Source organism: Geotrypetes seraphini, chromosome 11, assembly GCF_902459505.1.
Source record: "Geotrypetes seraphini chromosome 11, aGeoSer1.1, whole genome shotgun sequence".
Classification (NCBI taxonomy): Eukaryota; Metazoa; Chordata; class Amphibia; order Gymnophiona; family Dermophiidae; genus Geotrypetes; species Geotrypetes seraphini.
The window spans coordinates 34799768-34824607 of record NC_047094.1 but is presented as its reverse complement, the minus strand read 5'-3'; the positions used below and the strand labels follow the sequence as shown (position 1 = coordinate 34824607).

Here is a 24840-nt window from a genome sequence, read left to right as displayed (position 1 = left end):
ACTTTTGTGTACCAGTGAAGGATCAGAAATAGCACATTGTATTCCTAGGCATCCTCCAGTTTCTTGTGTTCCAGCAAATGTCTGCACCTTGCCATTAAAGTTGTACACCACTATTTAACAAGAATAAGGTCTTTATCCAAGCATTATTTATAAAGGTTTCTGCCTTCAGCATGAAATTAAACGTCTTCAAATTATTCAAAATGTTTCCATTAAACTTATAACCAAATCTAGAAAGTTTGATCATGTTACACCTCTTTTAAAAAATGCACACTGGCTTCCAGTTATCCATCGGATAACATATAAACTTTGCTTGCTCACCTTTAAATCTCTTTTCAATAAAACTCCAGCATTTATATATAAATGCTTAATTCCATACAATCCAAAGAGAGCTCCAAGATCAAATGAACAAAATTTATTAACTATTCCTTCGCTTAAGATTATCAATACAAGACTGCAGTTTATTTTTTCGGTAACCGCTCCACAGACTTGGAACGCCCTTCCAATTTATTACGAAAGGAGCAAGATCTGGGAAAATTCAAAAGTAATCTAAAAACATTTCTTTTTAAAGATGCCTTTGGTATTTAATCTTATAACCCTTAGGCCAATGATTTTACTGTATTATTATGCTTTTATTTGTTTCCCTCGTGTACCTTTCCTTTTTTGTTCTGCTTTTCTATATTGAATTGTATTTCACATCCCCTTTTTACCTTATGTTATGAATATGATGAGCTAATCTTTAACCCTATGTTAGTGTTTAAAGTTTGTATTGTATTGTTTCCCACTGAATGTATTTTAAATTGTTTATCGCTTAGAACTATGATTAAGCGATTAATCAAAAGAACCATTAAACTTGAAACTTAAAATTTACAGATGCATTCATTGAAGTAGAAACAAAAGTTGACTAGGTCTGCTATATTTTGTGTGAGAATAAGTATCAAAGGGGAATATGACCCTCGGACAAAACAAACACCTTTCTGCCAATTAACTTGTAATACAACTGAATGAGTATGTTATATTCAATCAGTAAGTGATCAGGGAGTTTACTGTTATAAAAAGGAAACCTGTCTAGATGCTCCTTGATGCTTTCATTACAGCTGTACAAAGCAGCTATGCATAACAGCTGAGAACAATCTACAGCACTGAGAAACCTGCTTAATGAGGTCTTGCTGCTTTTATCTAGGATTAGTTTATTCAAAGCAAGCTGGCTATTGTTAATTACTAGGCAGTATTAATTACACATGGTTGAATGTTTAGCATTAGGTTTTCTAATACTGAAAGCATAAAAATTGTACTTAGCAGTGAATGATCGTTTATCGTTTATTAAACTTGATATACCGCCTTAGTTGCAGCACAATTCAAAGCAGTTTACAGTAAAATACATCTAATCTAAATCTTGGATTTATATACATTGTCATCTCCCCAAAAGGAGCTCAACTTGGTTCACATAAAAATTGATAATCAGAGTGAAAGTAGTTAGATTAGAGAGAAAATAACTTATTAATGAAGACTCTCATCCGACATCCTAGAGAGAAGCTAACTAATTTTCCATAAAACAATTTTCTAAGAACTGTTGAAAGAACAGCGTTTTCATAGATTTACGGAAAATCTGGAAGGAGAAAAGAGTCTTAACATGAGAGAATCCCATTCCAAATCATTGTAAAAGTATATGAGAAAGATAGAGTAATATTACCAATAGATTTTATTCTTTTAAAGATGTAAATGACAGTTTAAATTTCTGAGTTTCTTGAATCAGAAGATCTCTGATTATTCAAAGCGTAAATAGTTCATTTATGGTTTTAAAAACCATAGAAGAACATTTAAACTGTATTCTAAGACAGGGAGTCAGTGAAGATGTGTCAAAAGAGTAGATCCCAAGAACAAAAAATCTGGCAATCAAATTTCATTCTTTCTGAAGACAAGTACTAGTGTTTATATTGAGCCACAATATCAAAGATTAAAATAAAGACTTCAGTACTGGGCAAACTGAGCACTTTGTTTTCAGTTTCTTTACCCCAGGCAAACAACTTATTGATGACAAGCACCAGGCATCAATGAGTTGTTTGCCTGGGGTAAAGAAACTGAAAATGAAGTGCTCAGTTTGCTCAGTACTGAAGTCTTTATCTTAATCTTTGATATTGTGGCTCAATATAAACACTTGTACTTGTCTTCAGTAAGATTGAAATTTGGTTGCCAAATTTTTTGTTCTTGGGATTGATATAGATATTTTGGCAAATATCAGATTTTTTTTTTTGGGTCAAAAGAGGAGACATATGATCAAATTTTCTCTTACCAAATATTAGCTTTGCTGCTGTATTTTGGATTAGTTGTAACCGTTTTATATTCCCCTTACTCAGGCCTATATAAAGTGAATTACAGTAATCTAATTGTGCTAGGATAATAGCTTGCACCAGTACCGCAAAATGTTGCTGATGAAACAGATGTCTAACTTTCCTTAACATTCGTAAGCTGAAAAAACATTTATTTGAAAGGTGATTAACCTGACATTGAAATGATAAAGAAGAGTCCAGTATTATTCCCAGGACTCTACACGAAAATTCATTTTTCAAAGAGTCTCCAGAATTCAAAGTTACAGAGAGAGGTAACTGTTCAATTTTTGGGCTAAACCATAATAATTTTGTCTTGGCTCCATTAAGGGCTCCTTTTACGAAGGTGCGCTAGGGCTTTAACGCGCGGAATAGCGCGTGCTACATTGCCACGCACGCTAGACCTTAATGCCAGCATTGAGCTGGCGTTAGTTCTAGAAGAGTAGCGCGTGGTAATTTCCTGCGTGTGCTAAAACCTCTAGTGCAACTTAGTAAAAGGAGCCTTAAGTTTTATTTGAACAGAGGTAGTCTGGAAATACAAGAGTTTATATTTAGTTCAAAGTTGCTCAGTTTTGGATCTACTTCTAATAGAATAAAAATATCGTCCACATATGTAAAAATTGTTTCAGAAGTGGCTAAATTGAGGTTCTTTAATGTAGTTATATAAATGTTAAAAAGTAAAGGAGACAACGGGGAGCCCTGTGGAACTTCACAGGCAGACTTCTTGGAGCAGATGTTTTAATAATAATAACTTTATTCTTTTATACTGCCACAACCAAAAGTTCTAGCTGGTTTACACTAAAAAGAACTGGACAATCAGTGAAATACAATAATACAGTAAAAAATACAAATATTTGTAAAATAGAATTTCAATAATAAAACTCACTAAGTAATAAACTTATTGAACAAAGTGGTCTTAATTAATTTCTGAAAACTGCAATAAGATAACATAGCTGTAGTTGTCTTATGCCTAGCTGGCTTATGGATAGATTACAACATGTAGCAAGTATATCACATAAGATGATATATCCTGGGCTGTTGAGTAACATCCAACTGCCCCAGTGATTGACAGGCAAGTTTAGCTTCCATTGCCCATTACTTTGCAGTGGCTCTATTTATTTTCTTTTCTGGTTAATACTGTATACTGCTCTGAATGGCATGGCAAATACTGAAATAAACACGTATTTGAGACTCCTAATAAAGGATAATGCTAGGATCAGGGTTGAGAGGTTAGATAAAATAGGAGAGAGGCTAGTCTTGGTTAAAGGGTGGACACTTATATGCCCACCTTCCTGAGTGGTTTACATACAGGTACTGTACTTCAAGCATTGTCCCTGTCTGTCCCTGTGGTCTCACAATCTAATGAACCTGGGACAGTGGAGGATTTAGTGACTTGCCCAGGATCACAGGTAGCAGCCAGTGTTTAAACCCACAACCTCAGGGTATTGAGGGGAAGAAAGAAGTGGCAGATGATATGGATGGGCAGACTGGATGGGCCATATGGCCTCTATCTGCTGTCATTTTTTGTTTCTGGTTCTAAGTGTTAGGCAATCAGAGCAAGAATCTCAATGGACAGACTTCCCTCATTGTTACTATTCCTTTTTTTGCATCTATCTGTATAAATATATCAGTACTAGCTCCTTTGTTAGAGATTTTAGCTCTGCATGAACATAAGACACTAGAGAGACAACTGTATAAATTTATTGCAACATTAGTGTATTAGTGCAAGATGCCTATAGGCAAGCCAACACTACCTATTTACACCACAAGATAAAGATGCACCTTGCCCACTCCTGTGTGGCAGGAGTAAAATGACCAGGAATGCTGCACTAATTAGTTATTCAGTTCAGTGACTGCTCTTTGAATATTGTGTGCAGTTCTGGTCACTACTTCTCAGAAAAGATATAGCTGAATAGAAAAGGTACAGAGGAGGGTGACCAAACTGATGATGAGGATGGAACTTTATGAGGAAAGGGCTAAGAGGTTAGAGCTCTTCAGCTTAGAGAAGATGACTAAAGGGAGATATGAGAGAAGTCTGTAAAATGAGGGAAGTGGGTAGACATGAATTGCTTTTTTTACTCTTTCCAAAAGTACAAGGTCAAGGGGGCATGCAAAGAAGTTACTAAGTACATTTAGAACAAATTGGAGAAAATTATTTCTTTGCTGAATGTATAATTAAGCTAGAGAATATGGTAAGAGTGGTTAGCATAGCAGGGTTTATAAAGTTTGGATAAGTTTCTGGAAGAAAAGTTCATAAACCATTAATGTTTGTTAGGTTTCTGATCTACCATCTTTCTGGGTTACAACCAAATTGGTTCACATAATATAAAATAGAGATTACCAGAGGAAATAAAGTATAGAGCAAAAGTCAAGACAGTATTATGGTAAAATTTGAAGTACTTTGGGTTTTCTTTTCTGGAACATGACACCATAGTTTTAATGTTTTGATTGTAGTAGTTTTTGATGAGTCAAAATTCTTCATGTGCTATGTTAGGCAGCACTGCTGCCTTTTAATTGCTTTTTATTTTGTTGAAAAAGATTCCTAACAAGTATAGCTGAATTTTCCTGTCAATAAAAGCACATTGTCTAACATTTGCTGTCTTTCTTTCGCTTCATTTAGGTTATTTCTTATGAGGGTTATGGACATACCATATCTCAATCTACAAGGGCCAGACTGTAAGTAATTTTTACTTTGAAATAAACTGAACACTTGGGTACAGAACTGCCTTTGATAGTTTTCAGAATGCTAACTGCTTTATCTAGAAAGATGGATTTTCAACCCAGTCCTCGGGACACACCTAGCCAATCAGGTTTTCAAGATATCCACAATCAGTATACTTGGAAAAAGTTGTACATATGTTCTCTCCATTATATTTTAATCTATCTCTTGCATATTCAGCATAGTTACCAGTAGCAGGCATTATCCAAGGACAGCAGGCAGATATTCTCACATGTGGGTGACATTATCCACAGAGCCCCGGCACAGACAGTCAAAAAGTGTACTGTCACTTTAAATTTTTTAAGACCACTCATGCCGTGCATGTGCTGGTGCCTTCCTGCTTGATGTTGGTTCGCGGCACTGTCAGTTCATTAAAAAAAATAAAATAAAAAAGCTAAGAAGCCAACTAGGGAAGGTGGGAAGGATGTGAGAATATCTCCCTGATGTCCTCAGATAACATTCACTACAGGGTGAGTAACTGTTTTTTTCATCCGAGGACAAGTAAGCAGTATATTTATTTGATTAATTTTCTATCCCATTATCCCCAATGAGCTCAGAACAGGATACAGGGTAACATACATAATATACTTAGAATAAACACTTTGTATTGTAACTCGACATATACGGAGGATCTAGTTCCAATGTATATTTCTTAATCCAATGGCAGTAGATAGGGGAATTAGGAGAAGAGGTAAGTTTTTATTGCTTTCCTGAAGTTCAAGATCCCTTTGAGGGATCTAATTTGTGGGGGCATGGCATGAAGTGGGAGTAGGAGTGTCATCTGGCATTTTGCAGTTGAAGGGCACGATCAGGGGGTATTTTGAGGTGTGTTTCACCCTGGGAGCAGAATGGCATGGTCAGTACGTATGGAAGAAGCTTGGTTGACATGTAGTCTGATGCTTTGTTGTGTAAGGATTTGTACATTAGCATCATGCCCTTGAAGAAACAACGTAAGGCATTGGGTAACCAGGATCTCAAGCCTCTGAGAAGAGGGTTATTTACAACTACCATGAGCCTGGTATAACCAAAAGGGTTGGAGGGAAGTTGGCATCTAAGTGGAGAATAAATTTTGTATAACTACTTGTTCGAACAGACTTTCTTACCTGGAATGATTTTCCAAACAATAATGAGATGTGAAGGTATGATTTAAGGATCAGGTGGCTGCTTTACAGATATCCCAGAAACATAGAAACATGATGGCAGATAAAGACCAAATGGCCCATATGCAGCATCCACTAACTCCTCCTCTCCCTAAGATATCCCATCTGCCTGTCCCATGCTTTCTTGAATTCAGACACAGTCTTTGTCTCCACCATCTCTACCAGGAAACTATTCCACACATCTACCACCCTTTCTGTAAAGAAGTATTTACTTAATTACACCTCTTAACTTCATCCTATGCCCTCTCATTCCAGAGCTTTCTTTCAAATAAAAGAGACTTGACTTGTGTGCATTTATGCCACTTATATATTTAAATGTTTATCATATATCCCCTCTCCTGTCTTTCCTCCAAAGTATTCATATTGAGATCTTTGTCTGTCCCCATACTCCTTATGATGAAGACCACCAACCATTTTAGTAGCCTTCCTCTGAACTGATGCCATCCTGTTTATATCTTTTTGAATGTAGTGTCCACAATATTCTAAATGAGGTCTCACCAAAGTTTTATACAGGAGCATCAATACCTCCTTTTTCCTACTGGCCACACCTCTCCCTATATACCCTAGCATCCTAGCTTTTGCTGTCAACTTTTCAACCTGTTTGGCCACATTAAGATCATCACATACAATCACACCCAAGTCCCGCTCTTCTTTTGTGCATGAAAGTTCTTCACCCCTAAACTGTAGCATTCCTTTGGGCTTTTGTAACCCAAATGCATGACCTTGCATTTCTTAGCATTAAATTAACTGCCAAATTCAGACCATTCTTCATGCTTTACTAGGTCCTCATGTTATTCACACAATCAGGGATGCCTACTCTATTTTAGATTTTGGTATCATCCGCAAAGAACAAATCTTACCCGACAGCCCTTCAGCATTATCGCTTATAAAAAAAGTTAAAAAGAACAGGCCCAAAAACCGAAACTTGAGGTACACCACTGGCAACATCCCTTTCCTGAGAGCAATCTCCACTGAATACTACCCTCTGTCGCCTTCCACTCAACCAGTTCTTGACCCAGTCTGTTGCCTTGGGGCCCATACCGAGGGCACTCGGCTTATTTATTAAATGCCTATGTGGAACACTGTGAAAAGGCTTTGCTAAAATCTAAATACACCACATCTAGCACACTCCCTCTATCCAATTCTCTGGTCGCCCTGTCAAAGAAGTTTATCAGATTTGTCTGACATGAACCGGCACTATGTTGCCTCCAGTCCTGTAAACCACAGGATTCCAGAAACTTCACCATTATCTGTTTTAAAAGTGTTTCCATTAATTTACTTACCACAAAAGTCAGACTTACCAGTCTGTAGTTCCCTACTTCTTCCTTTCTTCCACTTTTGTGGAGAACAGACCACATTCAGCCTTCTCCAGTCTTTTGCTATATTCCTGACTCTAGAGAAACATTGAAAGGGTCAGCCAGCATAGCCGCCAGAACTTCCCTAAATTCCTTCAGTACCCTTAGATGTATACCATCTGGCCCCATCGCTTTGTCCACCTTTAGTTTAGCTAGCTCCTCACAAGCATAGTCCTCTGAAAATCAATCCTTATTTGAGTTTGTCTTCTGCAGTCCCGCTGCTTCAACTGCGAACACAGGACAGAAATATTTATTAAGTATTGTAATGCATTGAGATCTTTAATTCTAAGCCTAAGATGTCTTTAATTCTAAGCCTTAGATGTAATATCTGAAGCACATATAACCATTTTGGTAAAATCATCATTCAGATTAAGCTTATCCATCTTACTAAGGATATGGGTAAATCCCTCCACTCACCCAACAGTTTCCGAGTTTCTCGGAACAGCTGAGCTATATTTAATATACTGTATATACTTGAATATAAGTCAGAGTATAAGACGAGGTACCCTTTCCTCCAAAAAAAGGAGGAAAAAAGGAAGACTCTAATATAAGACGGGGGTGGGGGAGCAGGATCTGTGCCCTTCCACCCCCTCCCTCCCCTGCCAAGTTCTGCACTCGGCCCCCCTCACTCCTTGCCAGGGTCTCCACCCTTTCCCCCCTTCCCTGGCCTGCCAGGCTCTCCACCTTGTGCCTCCCCCCTCCCTGGCCTGCCAGGCTCTCCACCCTGTCCCTCCCCCCCTACCTGCCAGGCTCTCCACCTTATCCCCTCTCCCTCCCTGTCCTGCCAGGCTCTTCACCCTGTCCTACCTCTCCTGATGTCCTGTAGGCCTCCACCAAGCCTGCCACATGACCTGGTGGTCCAGTGGTAGGCCAGGACAGGAAGGATCCTTCCTGTCTTCTGTCCCAGCTGACTCTAACAATTTTTTTATTATTTCCCTCCTGCCTCCCCCCGCTACATGTTGTACCTTTTTCTGCTTTTTGAATCCCTAGTGGTCCAGCAGTATATCGGGCAGGAGCGAACTTTCCGTGCTCCTGCCCCATGCAGAGCCTCTTCCTCCCTGAATGGCCGTCTGAGTTCTTGTAGCCCAGCGGTGTACTGGACAGGAGCAAGCTTTTTGTGCTCCTGCCTGGCCCTGAGCCGCTCCTTGAATGGCTTCCACTAGTTCTCGCGGGACTTGCGCGGAAATCTCACTCTTACCCGGTACACAGGTGGACCACCAGGGATTAAAAAAGCTGAAAAAATTGCACCGGGGGGGAATATTTTGCTTTAAGTAGTATAGGGTCTCAGAGTTTTCAAAGAGATCTTGAATCTAGGGCAGATGACTATTGCTTTGAATAATTTAATTAAAATTAAATAAAAGTTTATTTTGAATTAGAATGAATTTTTGTTTTGCAGTACAACCAAAACGAGATCATGTTCTTCATGTTACCTTTCCTAGAGAATGGAAGACAAGTGATCTGTATCAGCTTTTCAGTGCTTTTGGTAAGAAATTTAGACGTACAGTTCTTTATATCGGAAACAATATAACTTATGGATATTTGTCATAAAACTAGTTTATTTAAAAACAGAGAAGCAAATATTAGAAATGTTGATTAAATCAGCGAGCATCTAGTTAAACATGTGTCATTTGATCAACTGCAGCATTTCAGCATACCAGTTCAGCATGGGGTCACTTTAGCAACTATGTCATTTAAGAGCTTTTAATTTCTGTGTATGTCATCAGCATATGTATTAGTGTAAATTTTAGCGTCACTTGTTTTTTATGTATTAGTGTGTAACTTTGAAAATTTAGTATGGAAAACTATGTTCTCAATGTTGTTGGTGTTAGGTGCCATGGACTCGAGTTTTAGTCTTAGCGAATTGACGAGTTAAAGATCCAAAAAGAAGTCGGTCAAGTGCAGATCCTCCAGCATCATCCCCATAGTAGTTGTCAACATGGCCAGCCACCTAGTTGCAGGTCACCCTCTTCACCTAGTTCCTTCTATCTTCTCAAACATGATGTCCTTCTAATAGTGTGACCAAAAAAAGATAGTTGTAACTTCATCATAGGCTTCAAGTGACATATCTGGTATGATTCCTTCCAAAATCGATTTGTTAGTTCTCCTGACGGTTTACAGCCAGCACCAGAATTCAAATGAGTCAATCCTCTTTCTGTCTTGTTTCCGTAATGTTCAGCTTTCGCACCGTAATTGACCACTGAAAAAAATGAGTGCATGGATGAGTCTGATCTTCGTTTTAAGTACCTGCGAATCCTGGGGGCTATGGTTGTGACCATAGATATTGTTTGTTTGTTGTTACTTATAGACTGCTATTTGCTTTAACAACAAAGCGGTTTACAAAATGAGATATAGAAAAGGAACGCCAATATAGATAGCAAAGAAAAATTAAAAACAATTTTTTAAAAAATTGGGATTTCTTGGGCTTTAACTTTCCAAAGTTAGTAAAGAACCTAGTTGGAGAAGAGAGAATGGCAAAAGTTTGATATCAAATTTGATACCAAGAAGAGATTGTCCTATTAATGCCAGCTGAAGTTGGCTGGATAAGAATAGTGGTTTTATTTCATTTATAAGATCTGTGCTGAACCAGTTGAACTTCAGAACAATCACGCAAGCGGTCCTCCTCTCCTATCTTGACTACTGCAATTCCTTATACAGTAGCATTGCAGAAAAAGATTGCAAGAGATTACAATTACTGCAAAACACAGCCACCAGATTAATTTTCCAACTGAGCAAATTTAAGAGAGCCTCCCCGCTCCTGAAAGTTTTACATTGGCTTCCTATAAAAAAGAGAATCCAATACAAGATAACTTGCATGGTCCACAAAGCCATCTATGGTGAAAACGCCGCAGGTCTTAGCACAGACATCGCAGTCTCACACTCCTTTCTCACAGCCAGACTTCATCAGCGGTTCCAAATACTTCAGAAGAAAATACATGAATCCATGTTCATGTACCAGGGGCCCAAAATATGGAATGACCTACCTTTTCACCTGCCACAAACATGCACATATTATGTCTTCAGGAAAAGGTTAAAAACTCACCTTTTCTTCTTGAACCAATAGTTTAAGCTCAACACACTATCTACATAACCTACATCCAATACTCGTGCATTCCAGTTGAGAATCTTATTGTAAACCACATTGGATCCCAGTCAACACTTGCAGTATAGAAGAGAATTTGCGGGAGCCATTCAGAAAGCTCTCAGCGCTGAGCAACAGCACCAAAGCGCGTTCCTGCTCAGACTGGTCAGCAGCTGAAGAAGGAACTCAGCAGCAACTGACCTTGTATTAGCAGCGGGGCAGGAGCACAGAAAGCTTGCTCCTACCTGTTACACCTCTGAACCACCAAGGATTCCAGTGGCAGAGGAGGTGCGATAGAGGGGGACAGAGGTTCGATAGATGGGGGACAGGGTGGAGGGGACAGGGGGAACAGAGTAGGTACAAAAAGGAGGGGGACGGTGCAGAACCTGGTGGCCCAGCGAAGGCCTGCAATAAGTCTGGAAGGGGGCTGGGTGGGCACTGGCCCGAATATAAACCAAGACCCCCATTTTTGGGCCAATTTTTTGGCCCAAAAATCCTGGTTTATATTCGAGTATATACAGTAATCGCATTGTGCAGTAGTGGTTAATAGATAAGATATTTTAGAAGAAAATATGACAAACACAAATAATCTCCTCCACAAACACACTCACAAACATATCACATGCTTCCACAAGTGCAAACACACCACACTAACCCTAAACTCCACAACAAAAAGCATGTACCCCTCACACAAAGACAACACCTAAGACAATGGAACTTATCTTGAAGATAATGACTGGTTTTTAGCTCATACAGAAAAGCTTTTGTGTTGGTTGGACTTTGTAAATTTAATATGATACCCTCCCTGTAACAGCTGACAGGTAACTGTACATTTCACTAGGATTATGAACCAACTATAAATGGAGGATCATTTCATTCTTTTCACTTCATCTTTAGCCAATATTTTAACAATATAGGAAGTTGTGATTTTAAGGACAAAGTAAAGAGAAGTCTTACAGGCCCCCCGTCTCTCATCCACCAAGATCATGGAAAAGTCTCTGTGGCACTGGGGTAGGGAGTGATTCCAAAGTGCTTGCATCCGAGGGCTGAGTTGTATCCCTGGGACGAGAGTACCTGCTTAGAAGCACCAGTGCATGTAACCTGAGCTCAGAACCCAAACTCAAGAACATCAGCAAGCTTCTCAGCAACAGCTGTCAGCAGCACAACCCTAAGCCTAAGCCTTTGGAAAGGGTCCGAGCCTTCTGCGCTGCTACCGGCTTACATTCATTTTCGCAAGGTCTCTCTCTGTTTTCAGCTTACAAGCTACATTTTATACCCAGGGCAACAGAGGCTTAAGTGACCTTCCCACACTCATTTCCCAAGAGCCAGCTGAAGCATTCCTACATGCCTTCCACAGAGGTCAGGCAAAAGGCTTTGGAGCTCCGCTTACCTTCATGTCATCGCCCGCTTGCAGTACCTCAATTCTTCGTTTTCCGTGGAGCGAAGAAGTCTCTTTTTGATTGTTCAGTCGGTGTTGCTTTGCGTTTCTTTTTATCTAGTTTATTACTTTTGTTTATATAGTTTCTATTTAAAAAAACTTGGCCTTAATGTTCTTTCCCTCAGCGGAACTTCGTTCACCATTAAGTTTAATCTTGCTGAAGAGGTTTTTCCCATGTTGAAACTTACAACAGGGTTTAAAAAGTACTGCAGGTACCAGAGGCCTATTTCGATAACTGACCTCCATAATTGGTGTCTTCAGTGTTTGGGCCCTGATCACCAAATTGAATCTTGTATTAAGTGTTCCACCTTGCAAAAGCATTTCATTAAAGCCTATCATATTCAACAGGAGAAGCTGTTCAGCTCCGCTATGGACATCAGGAAAAACTTTGGAGCCATCACCTTTGAAAACCCCTGCATCGACATTGGGAAAATCTCCTAACATCGGGGAAACCAATTTACGGTCTCTATAGCATCGAGTCTTTTGATGCAGACCAAGCATCGACGCTGTTCATCTAAGGATCTGCAGATTGTCTCTTCTCCTTGGTGTGCATCCTCGTTAAGGTCACCCTCTCCGAGACAACCTGCTGCACCAATAGTACCGGCTGATGAGCCTTCAGTACTAGTGCATGCTGCTCATCAAGCGTCACAGGCCTCAATGGCATCCAAGTCTCTTGATGCAGGCCAAAAGATGTCATCATCGTTCTGCTGAGCTGCAGGTTGTTTCTCCCATATGGGGTGCGTCTTCTGCCAGATCACCCATACCGAAGCAACTGCTGCACCGATGGTACTGGCTGTTGAGCCATCGATACTGGTGCACTCATTTCTGGAGAAGCTTGATGAATTCTTCCACAAGGAGATTGCCACTGTTTTTAGGTCGTACTGCATGCGTCTCCTGCAATCAATTCCCTTGGTACAAGCCCAATCTGATCGTTCCACTGTGAGGCATCAAGGTACCTACCGATACCACCAATCCATTGGAGCAAGGAAATACTGCTCAAGGATCTTCTATGAGGAGTCATGGTTCTATCTCTCGATGACGAAATTCCTCCAGGCATGGTTCTTTGCATTAAAGCTCTACTTCTTCTCAACAGTCCTCCCCTTTGAGACTTTGAACTGCTACTTTGGGCTGCAAGTCCTCTTCTAAGAGGTGTTCCAGACCAAGACATTGGAATTCCTCTTTTAGTTGTCCTCCTCTTTTGAAGTGGCATCAGGAAGTTCATCGATCCTCTTCTGCCTCTTTGTTGGACTGGTACTGAAAATGTTGCAGGACTTCTTTTAGACATTTTTTCCTAGAAGTTTTCTCGGGATTTGAAGTCTGAATCAGAGTGTGGATTTTCCTTTTCTGAGGCTGAGTTAATGCAACTCTCCCCAAAAGAAGATCTTCTCCTGAATAATTCTCCTTTGCTGCTTACATTAACCAGTTGTGCAAAGATTTGTCTTTTTCAGTGGAGACTGATGCTTCATTTAATGCTGAATTTCAAAATATATTGAACTTTTGTGGACTGTCCAAAGAACTCTTCAAATTGACATTGCATGAACTGTTTAAACAAATCCTTTTCCAAAATTGGGAGATGTCTTTATCTGTCAAGGCTGCTCTGGGGAAGACAAGTTCAGTTTACAGAATTTTCTCTACTCCAGGATTTGATAGTCCACAACTTCCACATCATTCATTATTAGTGGAATCAGCCCTCAAAAAATATTTTCCTACCAGAGTTCATGACTCATTGCCTCCGGGACGTGAAAGCCATATTATGGACAAGTTTGGACGTCACCTTTATCAAAATTCTATGCATTTGAGCAGAATCCTTAATTGCACTTCCTACATGTCTTTGTATCTTCAATGAAAACAAAAGGATCTGTGGAGATGGTGGTGATCAAGATGCAGGCTTTATTAAAAAATGTACAATTGGATAATCCACATAAAATATTTCTAGGACCTAAACCATAGAGAAGTGTGGGCCCAACACCGTCTGTTTTTCGACAATGATGTCTTCCTCAGGGGTCCCTAAAAGTTCTCATATTAAAGCACATGGATTAAACACTGAAAACAATACCGAGTGTAACTCTGCACAGATGAGGATTCCTCAAAAGGAATTGTGGGATCTCAGCTATTGTGGTTTTAGTTGCATTCTTCCGGTCCTCTCCTATGGGTACAATCTGCAATGCAGCTCCTTGGTCCTCAGTTTACACTCCTGTCTAGAATTTTTTCCCAGAAGGAAGGGTCACTTTGGCCAAGTAGTATTCTATAAAATTTCTTTTCTTTATTGGCCAACTCTCCCTCCATCCCTTTACAATAAGCTAGGGAGTCCCATATATGAGAATATGCTTTCTGCTTTTCCTAGGATAAAGCACAGTTACTTACCATAACAGGTGTTATCTGGACTGCAAGCCAATATTCATACAACCCACCCACCTCCCCTGGTTGGCTTCTTAGCTTGCTTACAGAATTGAGGTACTGCGAGTGGGCGTCGGGCGGGAAGGCACTTGCGCATGTGTGGTGTGGGCAGTTGCGAAGTTTCTTAAAACTTAAAGTAACAGTACACTTTTCAGATTGTTTGTACCGGGCTCCGTGGATAACATTGCCCATATGTGAGAATATCTTCCTGCTGTTCCAGATAACACCTGTTATGTTAAGTAACTGCTTTATAGGAACAGGTAATCATGTTAATTACACTTAATTTTTCACGAACCTCAAATATTTAGCATGTTAATCGTGTTATTAATGTACTAAATATGCAGCCCTAATTAGAATAGTTAAATAAAGTAAGAGTGAACCAGTTGAGACCACAAAATAATTATAGGGAGGATCCTTAAGAGAAGTCAAGAGGAGAGGCAGTGTCAGTTTCCTGGAAGTCTACATTATCCTTTTCTTTAAATTTTCATGTAGCTTTTCAGTGCCTCTACAGTTGTGTTATCAGATAATTGCTGCTTTTATAAATTTCAGTGTAACTTAAATGTGAATGTCTCCACTGTGTACAGAGTTCAGTGGAGACATTCACATTTTAGTTGCACTGAAAATAATTAGACCATTTTAAACAGGCAGTGATAATGTGTCTATTTTCTACTGATTCTACTTGATTGTTTTCTCTCAATGTGTCTCTTGATCAGTGAATGTAGTATAGGATGCCTTAACATCCTCTGATACCTCTTCTGGAGGAAGCCAAGGGACAATGTGACTGTTCTAAACCCTCCTACATTTGAAATCACATAGAAAATAGAAGGCCTTAAAATAAAACTGCTTCAGAGTAATTTTATCCTATTTTATTTAGGAGTTTTCTTCCAGGACAGGCAGCTGACTATGCCCTCCCAGTACTAGATCTAGAAGCAGAGAGAAAGGCTTCAGAATCCAGACTAAATTACACAGTGCTGAAACGAATATGGTGCCAAAAAAGCAATGAACAGCTGATGCTGCAGAGTATACATTTCCTTGAATACATGTCTTTCAAAGTGAGGCTAATATGAAAACCTCATAGTCCTTTTAATACACATTAGATAAAAATATGCAAATATTTCTTTCTGAAATGAATCATTCATGCAAGTCACTGGAAAGTCAAAGCTGACTTTGACATGTGTTTATTATATTTTAATTATATTTTATGTCAAATATCTATCTGATGATCAGTGGAGAAATGCACATTGATCATGAACAGCTTATTTAGGCAAATGCTGTTCTGCTGACTTTTTGTTTTTAAATCATATTTCTAAATTTTATTTGTAACTGGATATTCATTCTTTATTAAACAAAATTTTGTCCACAAGTATTCAACTTTTATTAACAGTTTAAAACTTCATTGAATTTATGCCAGACTATTAGAAAAATATGTACAGTGTATACTCGATTACAAGTCAATGTCATGCATACTTTGAGGGCAGTTTTGCATCTAGAAATAGAAAATGACCCTAGTACAAGTTGAGGCTCGCTCCCCTCCAGTCCTCCCTCCACCATACCTGGGCCAGTGTGTATTTCGGAGAAGGGGAGGAGTTGGGGGGGGAGAATAGAGTGTGTTAGACAAGGTTTCTAGCACACTCTCAGTTAACCAGAAAAAGAGTTATCAGGTATTCACCAATCCCTGTGGGTGCTGGATAATGATTTTTTATAGTATTAGCATTTCAACCTCCCACCCCCCTTGCTGTGTACCTTCTAAATTATCTTAAGAGCTGTGGTAGTGCTTCCTGCTTCTTGCCTTAGAGTATGCAGTCTGGTCCATCCTGCAAAACAGGCAGTTGACTCGGAGGGAGTGGGTTGGATCAAAGAGTGCTCCAGGACAGCCTAGGAGGTTAGTTGCACTGCTGTGGTGGCTCTAAAGATACATAGTGAGGTAGGTGGAGGTTTTAAAATGCTGAACCTGTGGGCTGGCAGAGAAGAGATTGTGCTGCCAGCGGGCTTAGAAGGGATTCTTAATTTTTAGGCCTTATAGAAAATGACCCTGTTTTTTAATGCATTTTTTTAGTTAAACTTTCTCAATTTATGGTGGTGCATGAAAATATAAAAGCTTTAAATGCTTTGTAGTTAATTTTGAAGAAATGAACAAGCACCTAAATGCATTTATGGGGATACTTACATAGACAAAACTAGATAGTTCATGTACTGTGAAGAAGAAAATTAGAATTCTACATTTAGATTAGATTGTTGTTGTTGTTCCACTGCTGAATAAACCCTTGTCTTAGTTTTTATTTCAGTTGCAGTATACCTGTGGTCTTCATTGCAAGGCCTGTAAGCCTTGCACTTAAATGGAGTCCCCTCCTCCTTCTCCCCCCCCCCCCACCCCTCCTCCCAAGTGAGATCCAGTGTTTACTTACTGTTCTTGTTCCCAGTGGTGCTGCTGTAACTCTTTAGGCAGCTGGTAGCATGAGTAAAGTAAATATGCTGCTTTCGGCGACCTGGAAGCTTTTCCTCTGCTAATGCTTCCTGTCCCTGCATAGGTTGGAAGGAGTAGCAGAGAGAAAGTTACCGGGTCACCAAAGGCAGCATGTTTACTTCACTCAAGCTACTGGTGGCCCAAAGAGTTACAGCAGTGCTGCTGGAAGGAACAATGAGCAAGCACCAGATCCCACTGTGTGTGTGTGTGTGTGTGTGGGGGGGGGGGGGGGGTTTGAGACATCATGAGGAGGATAAGAGAGATGCTGGACCACATGGATGGGAAGGAGATATGCCAGACCTCTAGGGGAAGAAACAGAAGGGAAGTCAATGAAAATAATAGGAACCCGAAGACTAGATACCTTTTCTGTGAATGCACCTAGGCTGTGGAACGCAATGCCAACATATTTCAGAGAGGAAAAAAACTTAACGCGTTTTAAAAGTTCCCTGAAAAGCTTTCTGTTTATAGATGCCTTCAATCTATAACTCCTAAAATTTTTTTTAAAATTCTCTATTTCTTTCTTTACATTTTTCCTCCCCTATCCTTATTATGCTTCCCATATATGTTACCTTTCTCTTTTCTTTAAACAAATTGTAGTTCTACCCCCACTGCCCTTATGTACCAGTTAGTATATGTACTTGTATTGTCTAAAATAGTTAAGTGAGAATAATTTTTAAGTTGTATAACTCTTTTTGTTTTAAAAAAAAATTATCTTGTACTTTGCTTAGAAATATGTGATAAGCGATCAAATTAAATTTTAATAAAACTTGAAGGGGCAGATAGCAATGCCAGACCATGGGAGAGGGATGTGTGAAGGGAAGAAGAGAGATGTCAGACCATTGGATGGGGAAAGGGGGAGAAGAAGAGAGAGATGCCAGACCAGAGAAAGGAAACAGGAGACAGAGATTCCAGACTAAGGCAGTGGGAAGGGAAAGACAGAGCTTTGCCAGACTACTAAGGAGGTAGGAAGGGGAGAGAGATGTAAGACTGTGGGAAGGAGAGGATAAAGATCCTAGACCATAGGAGAAAGGGGGAAGACAGGTGTCATACCATAGGAGAGGGGAAGAGAGGGAGTACACAGAGATGTAGGAAACGTGATTATATTTTCAATTTAGTGATTGAAATGTGTCAGTTTTAAGAATTTATATCTGTTGTCTATATTTTGCACTGTTCGGGAAGAAAAGTGTCATAAGGCGTAAGGGGACAGACTTAAAGATCTCAATCTGTAATACTTTGGAGGAAAGGTGATAGAGGGGAGATATGATAGAGACGTTTAAATACCTAAGTGATGTAAATGCGCATGAGTCGTCTCTTTCATTTGAAAGGAAAGTTCTGGAATGAGAGGGCATAGGATGAAATTAAGAAGTGATAGGCTCTGGAGTAATCCAAGGAAATACTTTTTTACAGAAAGGGTGTTAGTTGAGTGGAACAGTCTTCCGGAAGAAATGGTGGAGACAGAGACTATGTCTGACTTCAAGAGGGCCTGGGATAGGCACGTGAAATCTCTTGGAGAGAGAAAGAGATAATGGTTACTATGGGTGGGCAAACTAGATGGGCCATTTGGCCTGTATCTGCCATCATGTTTTATGTTTGTATGTTTCTCTGGTGTTGTATTGCATGCAGAGTCCGGCATCTTAGAGTTTTGTTTGTGTATATTAGGACTTTTAATCTGTGGTCCTATATTTGCACAGGGTTTATCTGAGTTCTGTATGTGTGACCAAGGCCAGGTGTTCCGGTAAGAATGAATGTCATGAAGCATTATTAGTGTCATGGCCCCTGTTAGGACAAAATGGCTCTCACTTAAAAATTAGCAAAGACCACTGTACTACACAATTTGTACAGGCACTGAGGTTAGGTTTTTATAGCTAAGCATTCTTGCAGATCTAGCAAGCTGTTTTAAAAATAACATACTGAACTGTATTCTAAACAGTGTTGGTCTGCATATATAGCAACTTTTAATTGACAAATTAACTTCTTTAGCAGCTATGACTCTGGAACATCTCCAGTTTTTAATTTTTGAAAATTTCAGTGGTTGGGGAAAGGTCGCTGTTGTGTGAGTTTGTGCCTTGTACTGTTCCCACATCAATCAGTTCAGTCTCTCAATCTTATTGGCAACAAAGGCCTGTGTAAAAATGACAGACTTATGCAGTGCTATAGCTCTTGTTGAACTCTCATTTTTCTTCCTCTAAGGTAACATTCAAGTGTCCTGGATTGATGATACATCAGCTTTTGTCTCACTTAGCCAGCCTGAACAAGTTCAAATAGGTAAGTGTAAACACACTGAGGCAAATTACTGAATGATAAATTTTGAGATCAGATCACAGAAGAAGCAGCGTTTTGACCATCCATGCAAGTTTGAGCTATGGACCAGGTTTCTTTGCTTCTCCCAATCCTGGATTGTTTCAAAATTAATTTACCGTGTACACAGTTACATGATAAATGATGGTTTATATATGAGAGGAAAGAATTTGGTTGGTTGGGGTGCTCCCAAACAGATTTCCTCCCCGGAATGTAATTGACACATTAGATTTAACTTTATTCATGCAGCTTTAGCATTATACTACGTAGCATTAATATTTTCCCAATGCAGGTAGTTAAAAAAATTTTTGTAACATTGTATGTAAGTATTTTTTCATAAAAACAGAAATTAAGCTGTGTTAAATGAGGAGACTTAACTCATGTTTCATTTTGTATATAACTGGCATAAAATCACTCTGAGAAATTAGCAAAAGCCAAAGATGCCAAAACAAATGCAAGATCCACAGAAAGTCTGAGAGGACTAAAAAGGAACGTTAGGAAAGAAGAAAGAATTTAGTGCAGAACACAGCACTGAAGACAAATCCACCTGGAAAAGCCTTCTGAAAGAATAAAAACTAGCGATACTCAAAAGCAAAAAGGAAAATTTCACTAACCTAATATCTAAGTTCCCATGTAGATTAAAGGCCATCTTCTCGTTGTCGAAAAAACTTGTTCTTCTCCTCCCAAGGACCACCTCAGGACCAACAAACAAACTTAGACAGTGAATCCCTCTACTTTCTTCCACAACAACATAAGAACATAAGAAGTTGCCTCCACTGAGGCAGACCAGAGGTCCATCTCGCCCAGCGGTCTGCTCCCGCGGCGGCCCATCAGGCCCACTGCCTGAACAGTGGTCTCTGACTAATTTTATAATTTAACTCTAATAATCCTGTCCCTATAACCTTACCTCTACTCCTATCTGTACCCCTCAATCCCTTTGTCCTCCAGGTACCTGTCCAGACACCCTGGATGTGGAGGCCAAAGCTCTGCCAAACAGCCCAACATTTTCACAACAGGACAACCTAACAAAGAGAGAAACCCTAAACAGCTTCAAACCAGTTTCCATAGATGATCTGAAAAATTCAGTAGATTCCCTATGTCCCACAACCTCGATCTTAGACCCATGCCCATTCACAACACTTCTAGCTACCAACGAAGTCTTCTTGTCCTCCATCCTACCCTTACTAAACAAGTACCTAAAATCAGGCATAATACCACAAATGTTGGAAATCTGCTGTAGTGAGACCAGTTCTAAAAAAATCCACCATGGACCTGGAAAATCCAAGCAGCTATAGACCAGTCTCAAACCTTCCTTTTATCTCAAAAATATTTGAAAAGATAATACACAGCTAAGAGACTTCATAGAAACAAATGCCAGTCTCTCCATCTTCCAATCAGGATTTAGGAAACAACACAGAAACCGTACTACTAGACATAGTAGATGACTGCTGGAAAATTCTAAATGAGGGGAAAGATGCATTATTGGTACTATTAGACCTAAGTGCCGCCTTTGACACTATTGATCATTCACTTCTTCTATCCAGACTACAATATATTGGAATCAACGATATTGCACTAGCTTGGCTCTCCTCCTTCCTTAATGAAAGATCACAGAGAGTACTATTAGGACACTCTCTATCAGAGCCAAAACCATTCCACTACGGAGTGCCCCAAGGTGCATTGTTATCCCTACTCCTCTTCAACCTCTATGTCAGACCAGTACTCGAAATTGCAGCAAAATACCAAATCAAAATCCACTCATTCGCAGACAATATACAGCTCTACCTTCCCTTAGGCCAACACCAAGACGCACAAATCATAAAACTCCATAGCTGCCCAACTAAAATAAAGAACTGGATGACTGCAAATAAACTACAACTTAATGCCTCAAAGACTGAACTCTGGATACACAAAGACACCTGCACATACCCCCGCCTATCCTTTTCCTGGGGAAATGACACACTTACAGCTAAAGATAACGTCCGCAGCCTAGGAGTGATCCTGGACTCAAATCTATCACTCTCAAATCACGTATCAAACTTAGTGTTGTCATCCTTTTACTACCCTGTCAACTGAAGTGCATCCGTCCTTACTTTTCAAAAACCGATTTTGCCCAACTACTACATGCTTAGACTATTGCAACGCACTACTAGTGGGCTTACCCACAAAAACCCTCTCCTGCCTCCAAGGTGAACAAAATGCAGCCATTCGTCTCCTAAAAAACCTAGGCTTCCGAGACCGTCACCCCAGAACTAACATCAATGCATTGGTTACCTTTCCAAAAATGCTGCGCCTTTAAAACCTTGGTCCTAGCTTTCAAGACCTTCTAAAGCTTACACCGAACTACATGACATCAAAACTACAAATTCACGTCCCAAACAGATCACTAAGATCTCAAACAGAGAGATGGCTCACACTACCACCTAGTCATTCACTCAAAACTGAAACAGCCCGCAAACACATCCTCTTCTCAAATCCAGCTCCGTCCAAGCACTACTCATGAGCTTCATAATGACCGACGCTACTCATGGGACTTAAACTGCCAACACCAATCATGTACTCACTTACAAAACTAAAACTTTAGTACAATTATGTTCTGTTCTGTTAGTACAGTGAATGCTGTCCTAAATCTGTACTATCAAATCCAATCACCAGTATAACTACTCAAGACCCTTGAAAAAAGGCCAACAAAGATCAAAAAGACCCCAACGTGCTCATAAATAGAGATGAAGACTATATATCTCGTGCCCAAAGCCAGCTACCAGAGCAAGTCATATTTACTAGGCTTATAAAAGGGCTATCATTGATAAACGTCTTATTTTCTCTATGAGCAGTGTATATATTTGGTTATTGCTTAATATACCGTGATATTATATAGTAATTAACTTATGTTGTATAATACTTAGCTCGGGTGTAGTATATTGCCTTGCTTTCCTCCCGACGGAAGATCTCCGTTTCGCTCTCATCTACGTATTGAGAGCTTCTTCAGGACAGCATTTGTTAAACAGTTATTCTAAAACAGAAAAGATATAAAAGCAATTTATTAAGAGTGTATTTCTACCCTATTAAATCCAAGCTGGGAGACTCTAGGTCTTTCCGTCAAGAAAGACTCAGGGAGACCACCCACTATTTCATAACTTTAAAGTACTACCGTGTTTCCCCGATGGTAAGACACTGTCTTATTTTTTTTGGAAGGCCAAAATATGCTCTAGGGCTTATTTTCAGGGGGATGCCTTATTTACCCTTTCAATGTCTTTCCACCCTCCCTCCACTCCGGCCCAGCCCAGTATGAAATATTTCCTTTTGTTTCCCTCCCCTCTCTCTTCTCCTCCCTCACCCACGAGTCCTGCATCTGGCCCTCTCCCTTCTACCTGCACCTGGCAACATCCCCCTGCTCCGCGGCTCTCTTCAGCAACTCGTCAGCAGCGGTGATCAAGACAAGCTGCCGACATCGAGGCCTTCCCTCTACGAGTCCCACCATTGTGGAAAAAGGAAGTTGAAACAAGCGGGACTCGTAGAGGGTAGGCCCCGACGTCAGAAGCTTGTGTCGATCGCTGCTGCTGAGTTGCCAAAGAGAGCCGCGGAGCAGGGGATGTGGCCGGAAGCAGGTAGAAGGGAGAGGGAGATAGGAAGGCTGTAGATCTCCGGAGCATGACACCGACCCCGGCCAGGATGATTTCTTTTTCAGGCATGCAACTTACAAGTCCGGCATCGCGGCGGGAAATAGCCATGCTGAGCAGTGAGCTCAGCACTACACAGATGAAAGCCTTGCTTGCTGATTGGTCCGGCGGCACGGCACGGCCGCCGGACCAATCAGCAAGCAAGGCTTTCATCTGTGTACGTGCTGAGCTCACTGCTCAGCATGGCTATTTCCCGCTGCGACGCCGGACTTGTAAGTTGCATTCCTGCGTGACACACTACCGGAGCCACGGCAAAGGTGGAAAAGAGCCACATGCGGCTCTGGAGCCGCAGGTTGCCGACCCCCGCGGTAGACGGAGGGATCACACGGAGTCACCCACCGTACCACCCGATTCGGGTAAGCGCAGGTATCGGTGGGTGGCTTATTTGCGGGGGGGGTGCCTTATTTTACAATTTTTTCTAAAAAAGGGGGTCTGTCTTATTTGATGGCCCTGCCTTATCATCGGGGAAACACGGTAACAGGATTTCTACTACCATATTTTACAATTAACTAAGTTTACTTACAAGTTCTTATAGCCGCCAAGCTATTATCTCCACGGTCTCGTACATTAAAAGTACTATGCCATGTAATATCTTCTATGAATGCCGCAACTTCTTCTAAGCCATGTCTGCCAACAATGTCTTTCCATAATTTTGTCCTTCTATACTCTGAATGTACTTTTGTAACCCGTTCTGGGCTCCTTTGGGAGGACGGGCTAAATAAATGAATAAATAAATAAAATACTGGTTACTAAATAATTCTTTTTGTGTGTTCAAGAATTTCTCTCTTCCCCTCTGTGGGTGTGATAGACTTGGACACTATGGATGTGCACATGACTTTCAATAGACAAATTTCCAATTTAAGCCTCACTCAGGAGGGTTCTCCATGTGTTTGTGTGTTGTGGGGAAGGGTGTTCTATTTTAGGTCTTCATAAATTTGATTTCTACTTTGACTATTGGACAATAATACTTAGCACCTTATGACTTTCTTAGTATGATAAGCTTACACATAAATAACTTTGTGTTGGCATTCCGTGGACTGAAAACTTGTAGATCAGACTTAGTCATTGGACTAACTGTCTGAAAGAAATTCAAAACGCTTAATAGCAGTTCATGGCAGGATGATTCATTAGCAAACAAGTGGTGATTTCAGCAGCTGACAGTTGCAAGAACCAACATCTAAACAGGCACGTTTTGCATAATGCTGTCACAAGTAAATTCATATGAAACTGTCAGATGCACTTTAAGTAAACTCGGAATACGGCAGCATCCTTAAATATGTTAGCTAAATCAACTATATTTGTTAAAGAAATTGTCTTTCCTGCTGCGTTTGATTATTAAAATAATCTAGAATGTTGAGACTAGATAGTGTGTTAAAAGTACTTAATTGTAAAATTTTTTAATTTTTTCTTCTTAGCTATTTCTGGGCAAGAATCCAAAGCTTTACCCTGTACTGTGCTTGGGTTCCAACTGCCAAAATCTCTGTTAAGGCTTACTCCAGCCCATCTACAGCCTCCCAGCCATGGAAGCCCTCCCCAGCCCATCCTCCACCAAACAGCCATATACAGACACAGACCGTGCAAGTCTGCCCAGTACTGGCCTTAGTTCAATATTTAATATTATTTTCTGATTTTAAATCCTCTGTATTCATCCCACGCTTCTTTGAACTCAGTCACAGTTTTACTCTCCACCACCTCTCTCAGGAGCGCATTCCAGGCATCCACTACCCTCTCCGTAAAGTAGAATTTCCTAACATTGCCCCTGAATCTACCACCCCTCAACCTCAAATTATGTCCTCTGGTTTTACCATTTTCCTTTCTCTGGAAAAGATTTTGTTCTACGTTAATACCCTTCAAGTATTTGAACATCTGAATCATATCTCCCCTGTCTCTCCTATCTTCTAGGGTATACATATTCAGGGCTTCCAG

The 24840-nt window shown here is 40.2% G+C and overlaps 1 protein-coding gene across 2 annotated transcripts in view; it reads left to right on the top strand.

Moving 5' to 3' along the window:
• The window catches only part of PARN (poly(A)-specific ribonuclease), a 220466-nt gene that overhangs the window by 113895 nt on the left and 81731 nt on the right, over positions 1-24840 (top strand). For both annotated transcript variants that reach the window (XM_033963574.1, XM_033963575.1), the window contains exons 19-21: positions 4945-5000; positions 8955-9041; positions 19127-19201. In XM_033963574.1, coding sequence (XP_033819465.1) covers positions 4945-5000; positions 8955-9041; positions 19127-19201 — 218 coding nt within the window. The remainder of the gene's footprint in view (positions 1-4944; positions 5001-8954; positions 9042-19126; positions 19202-24840) is intronic.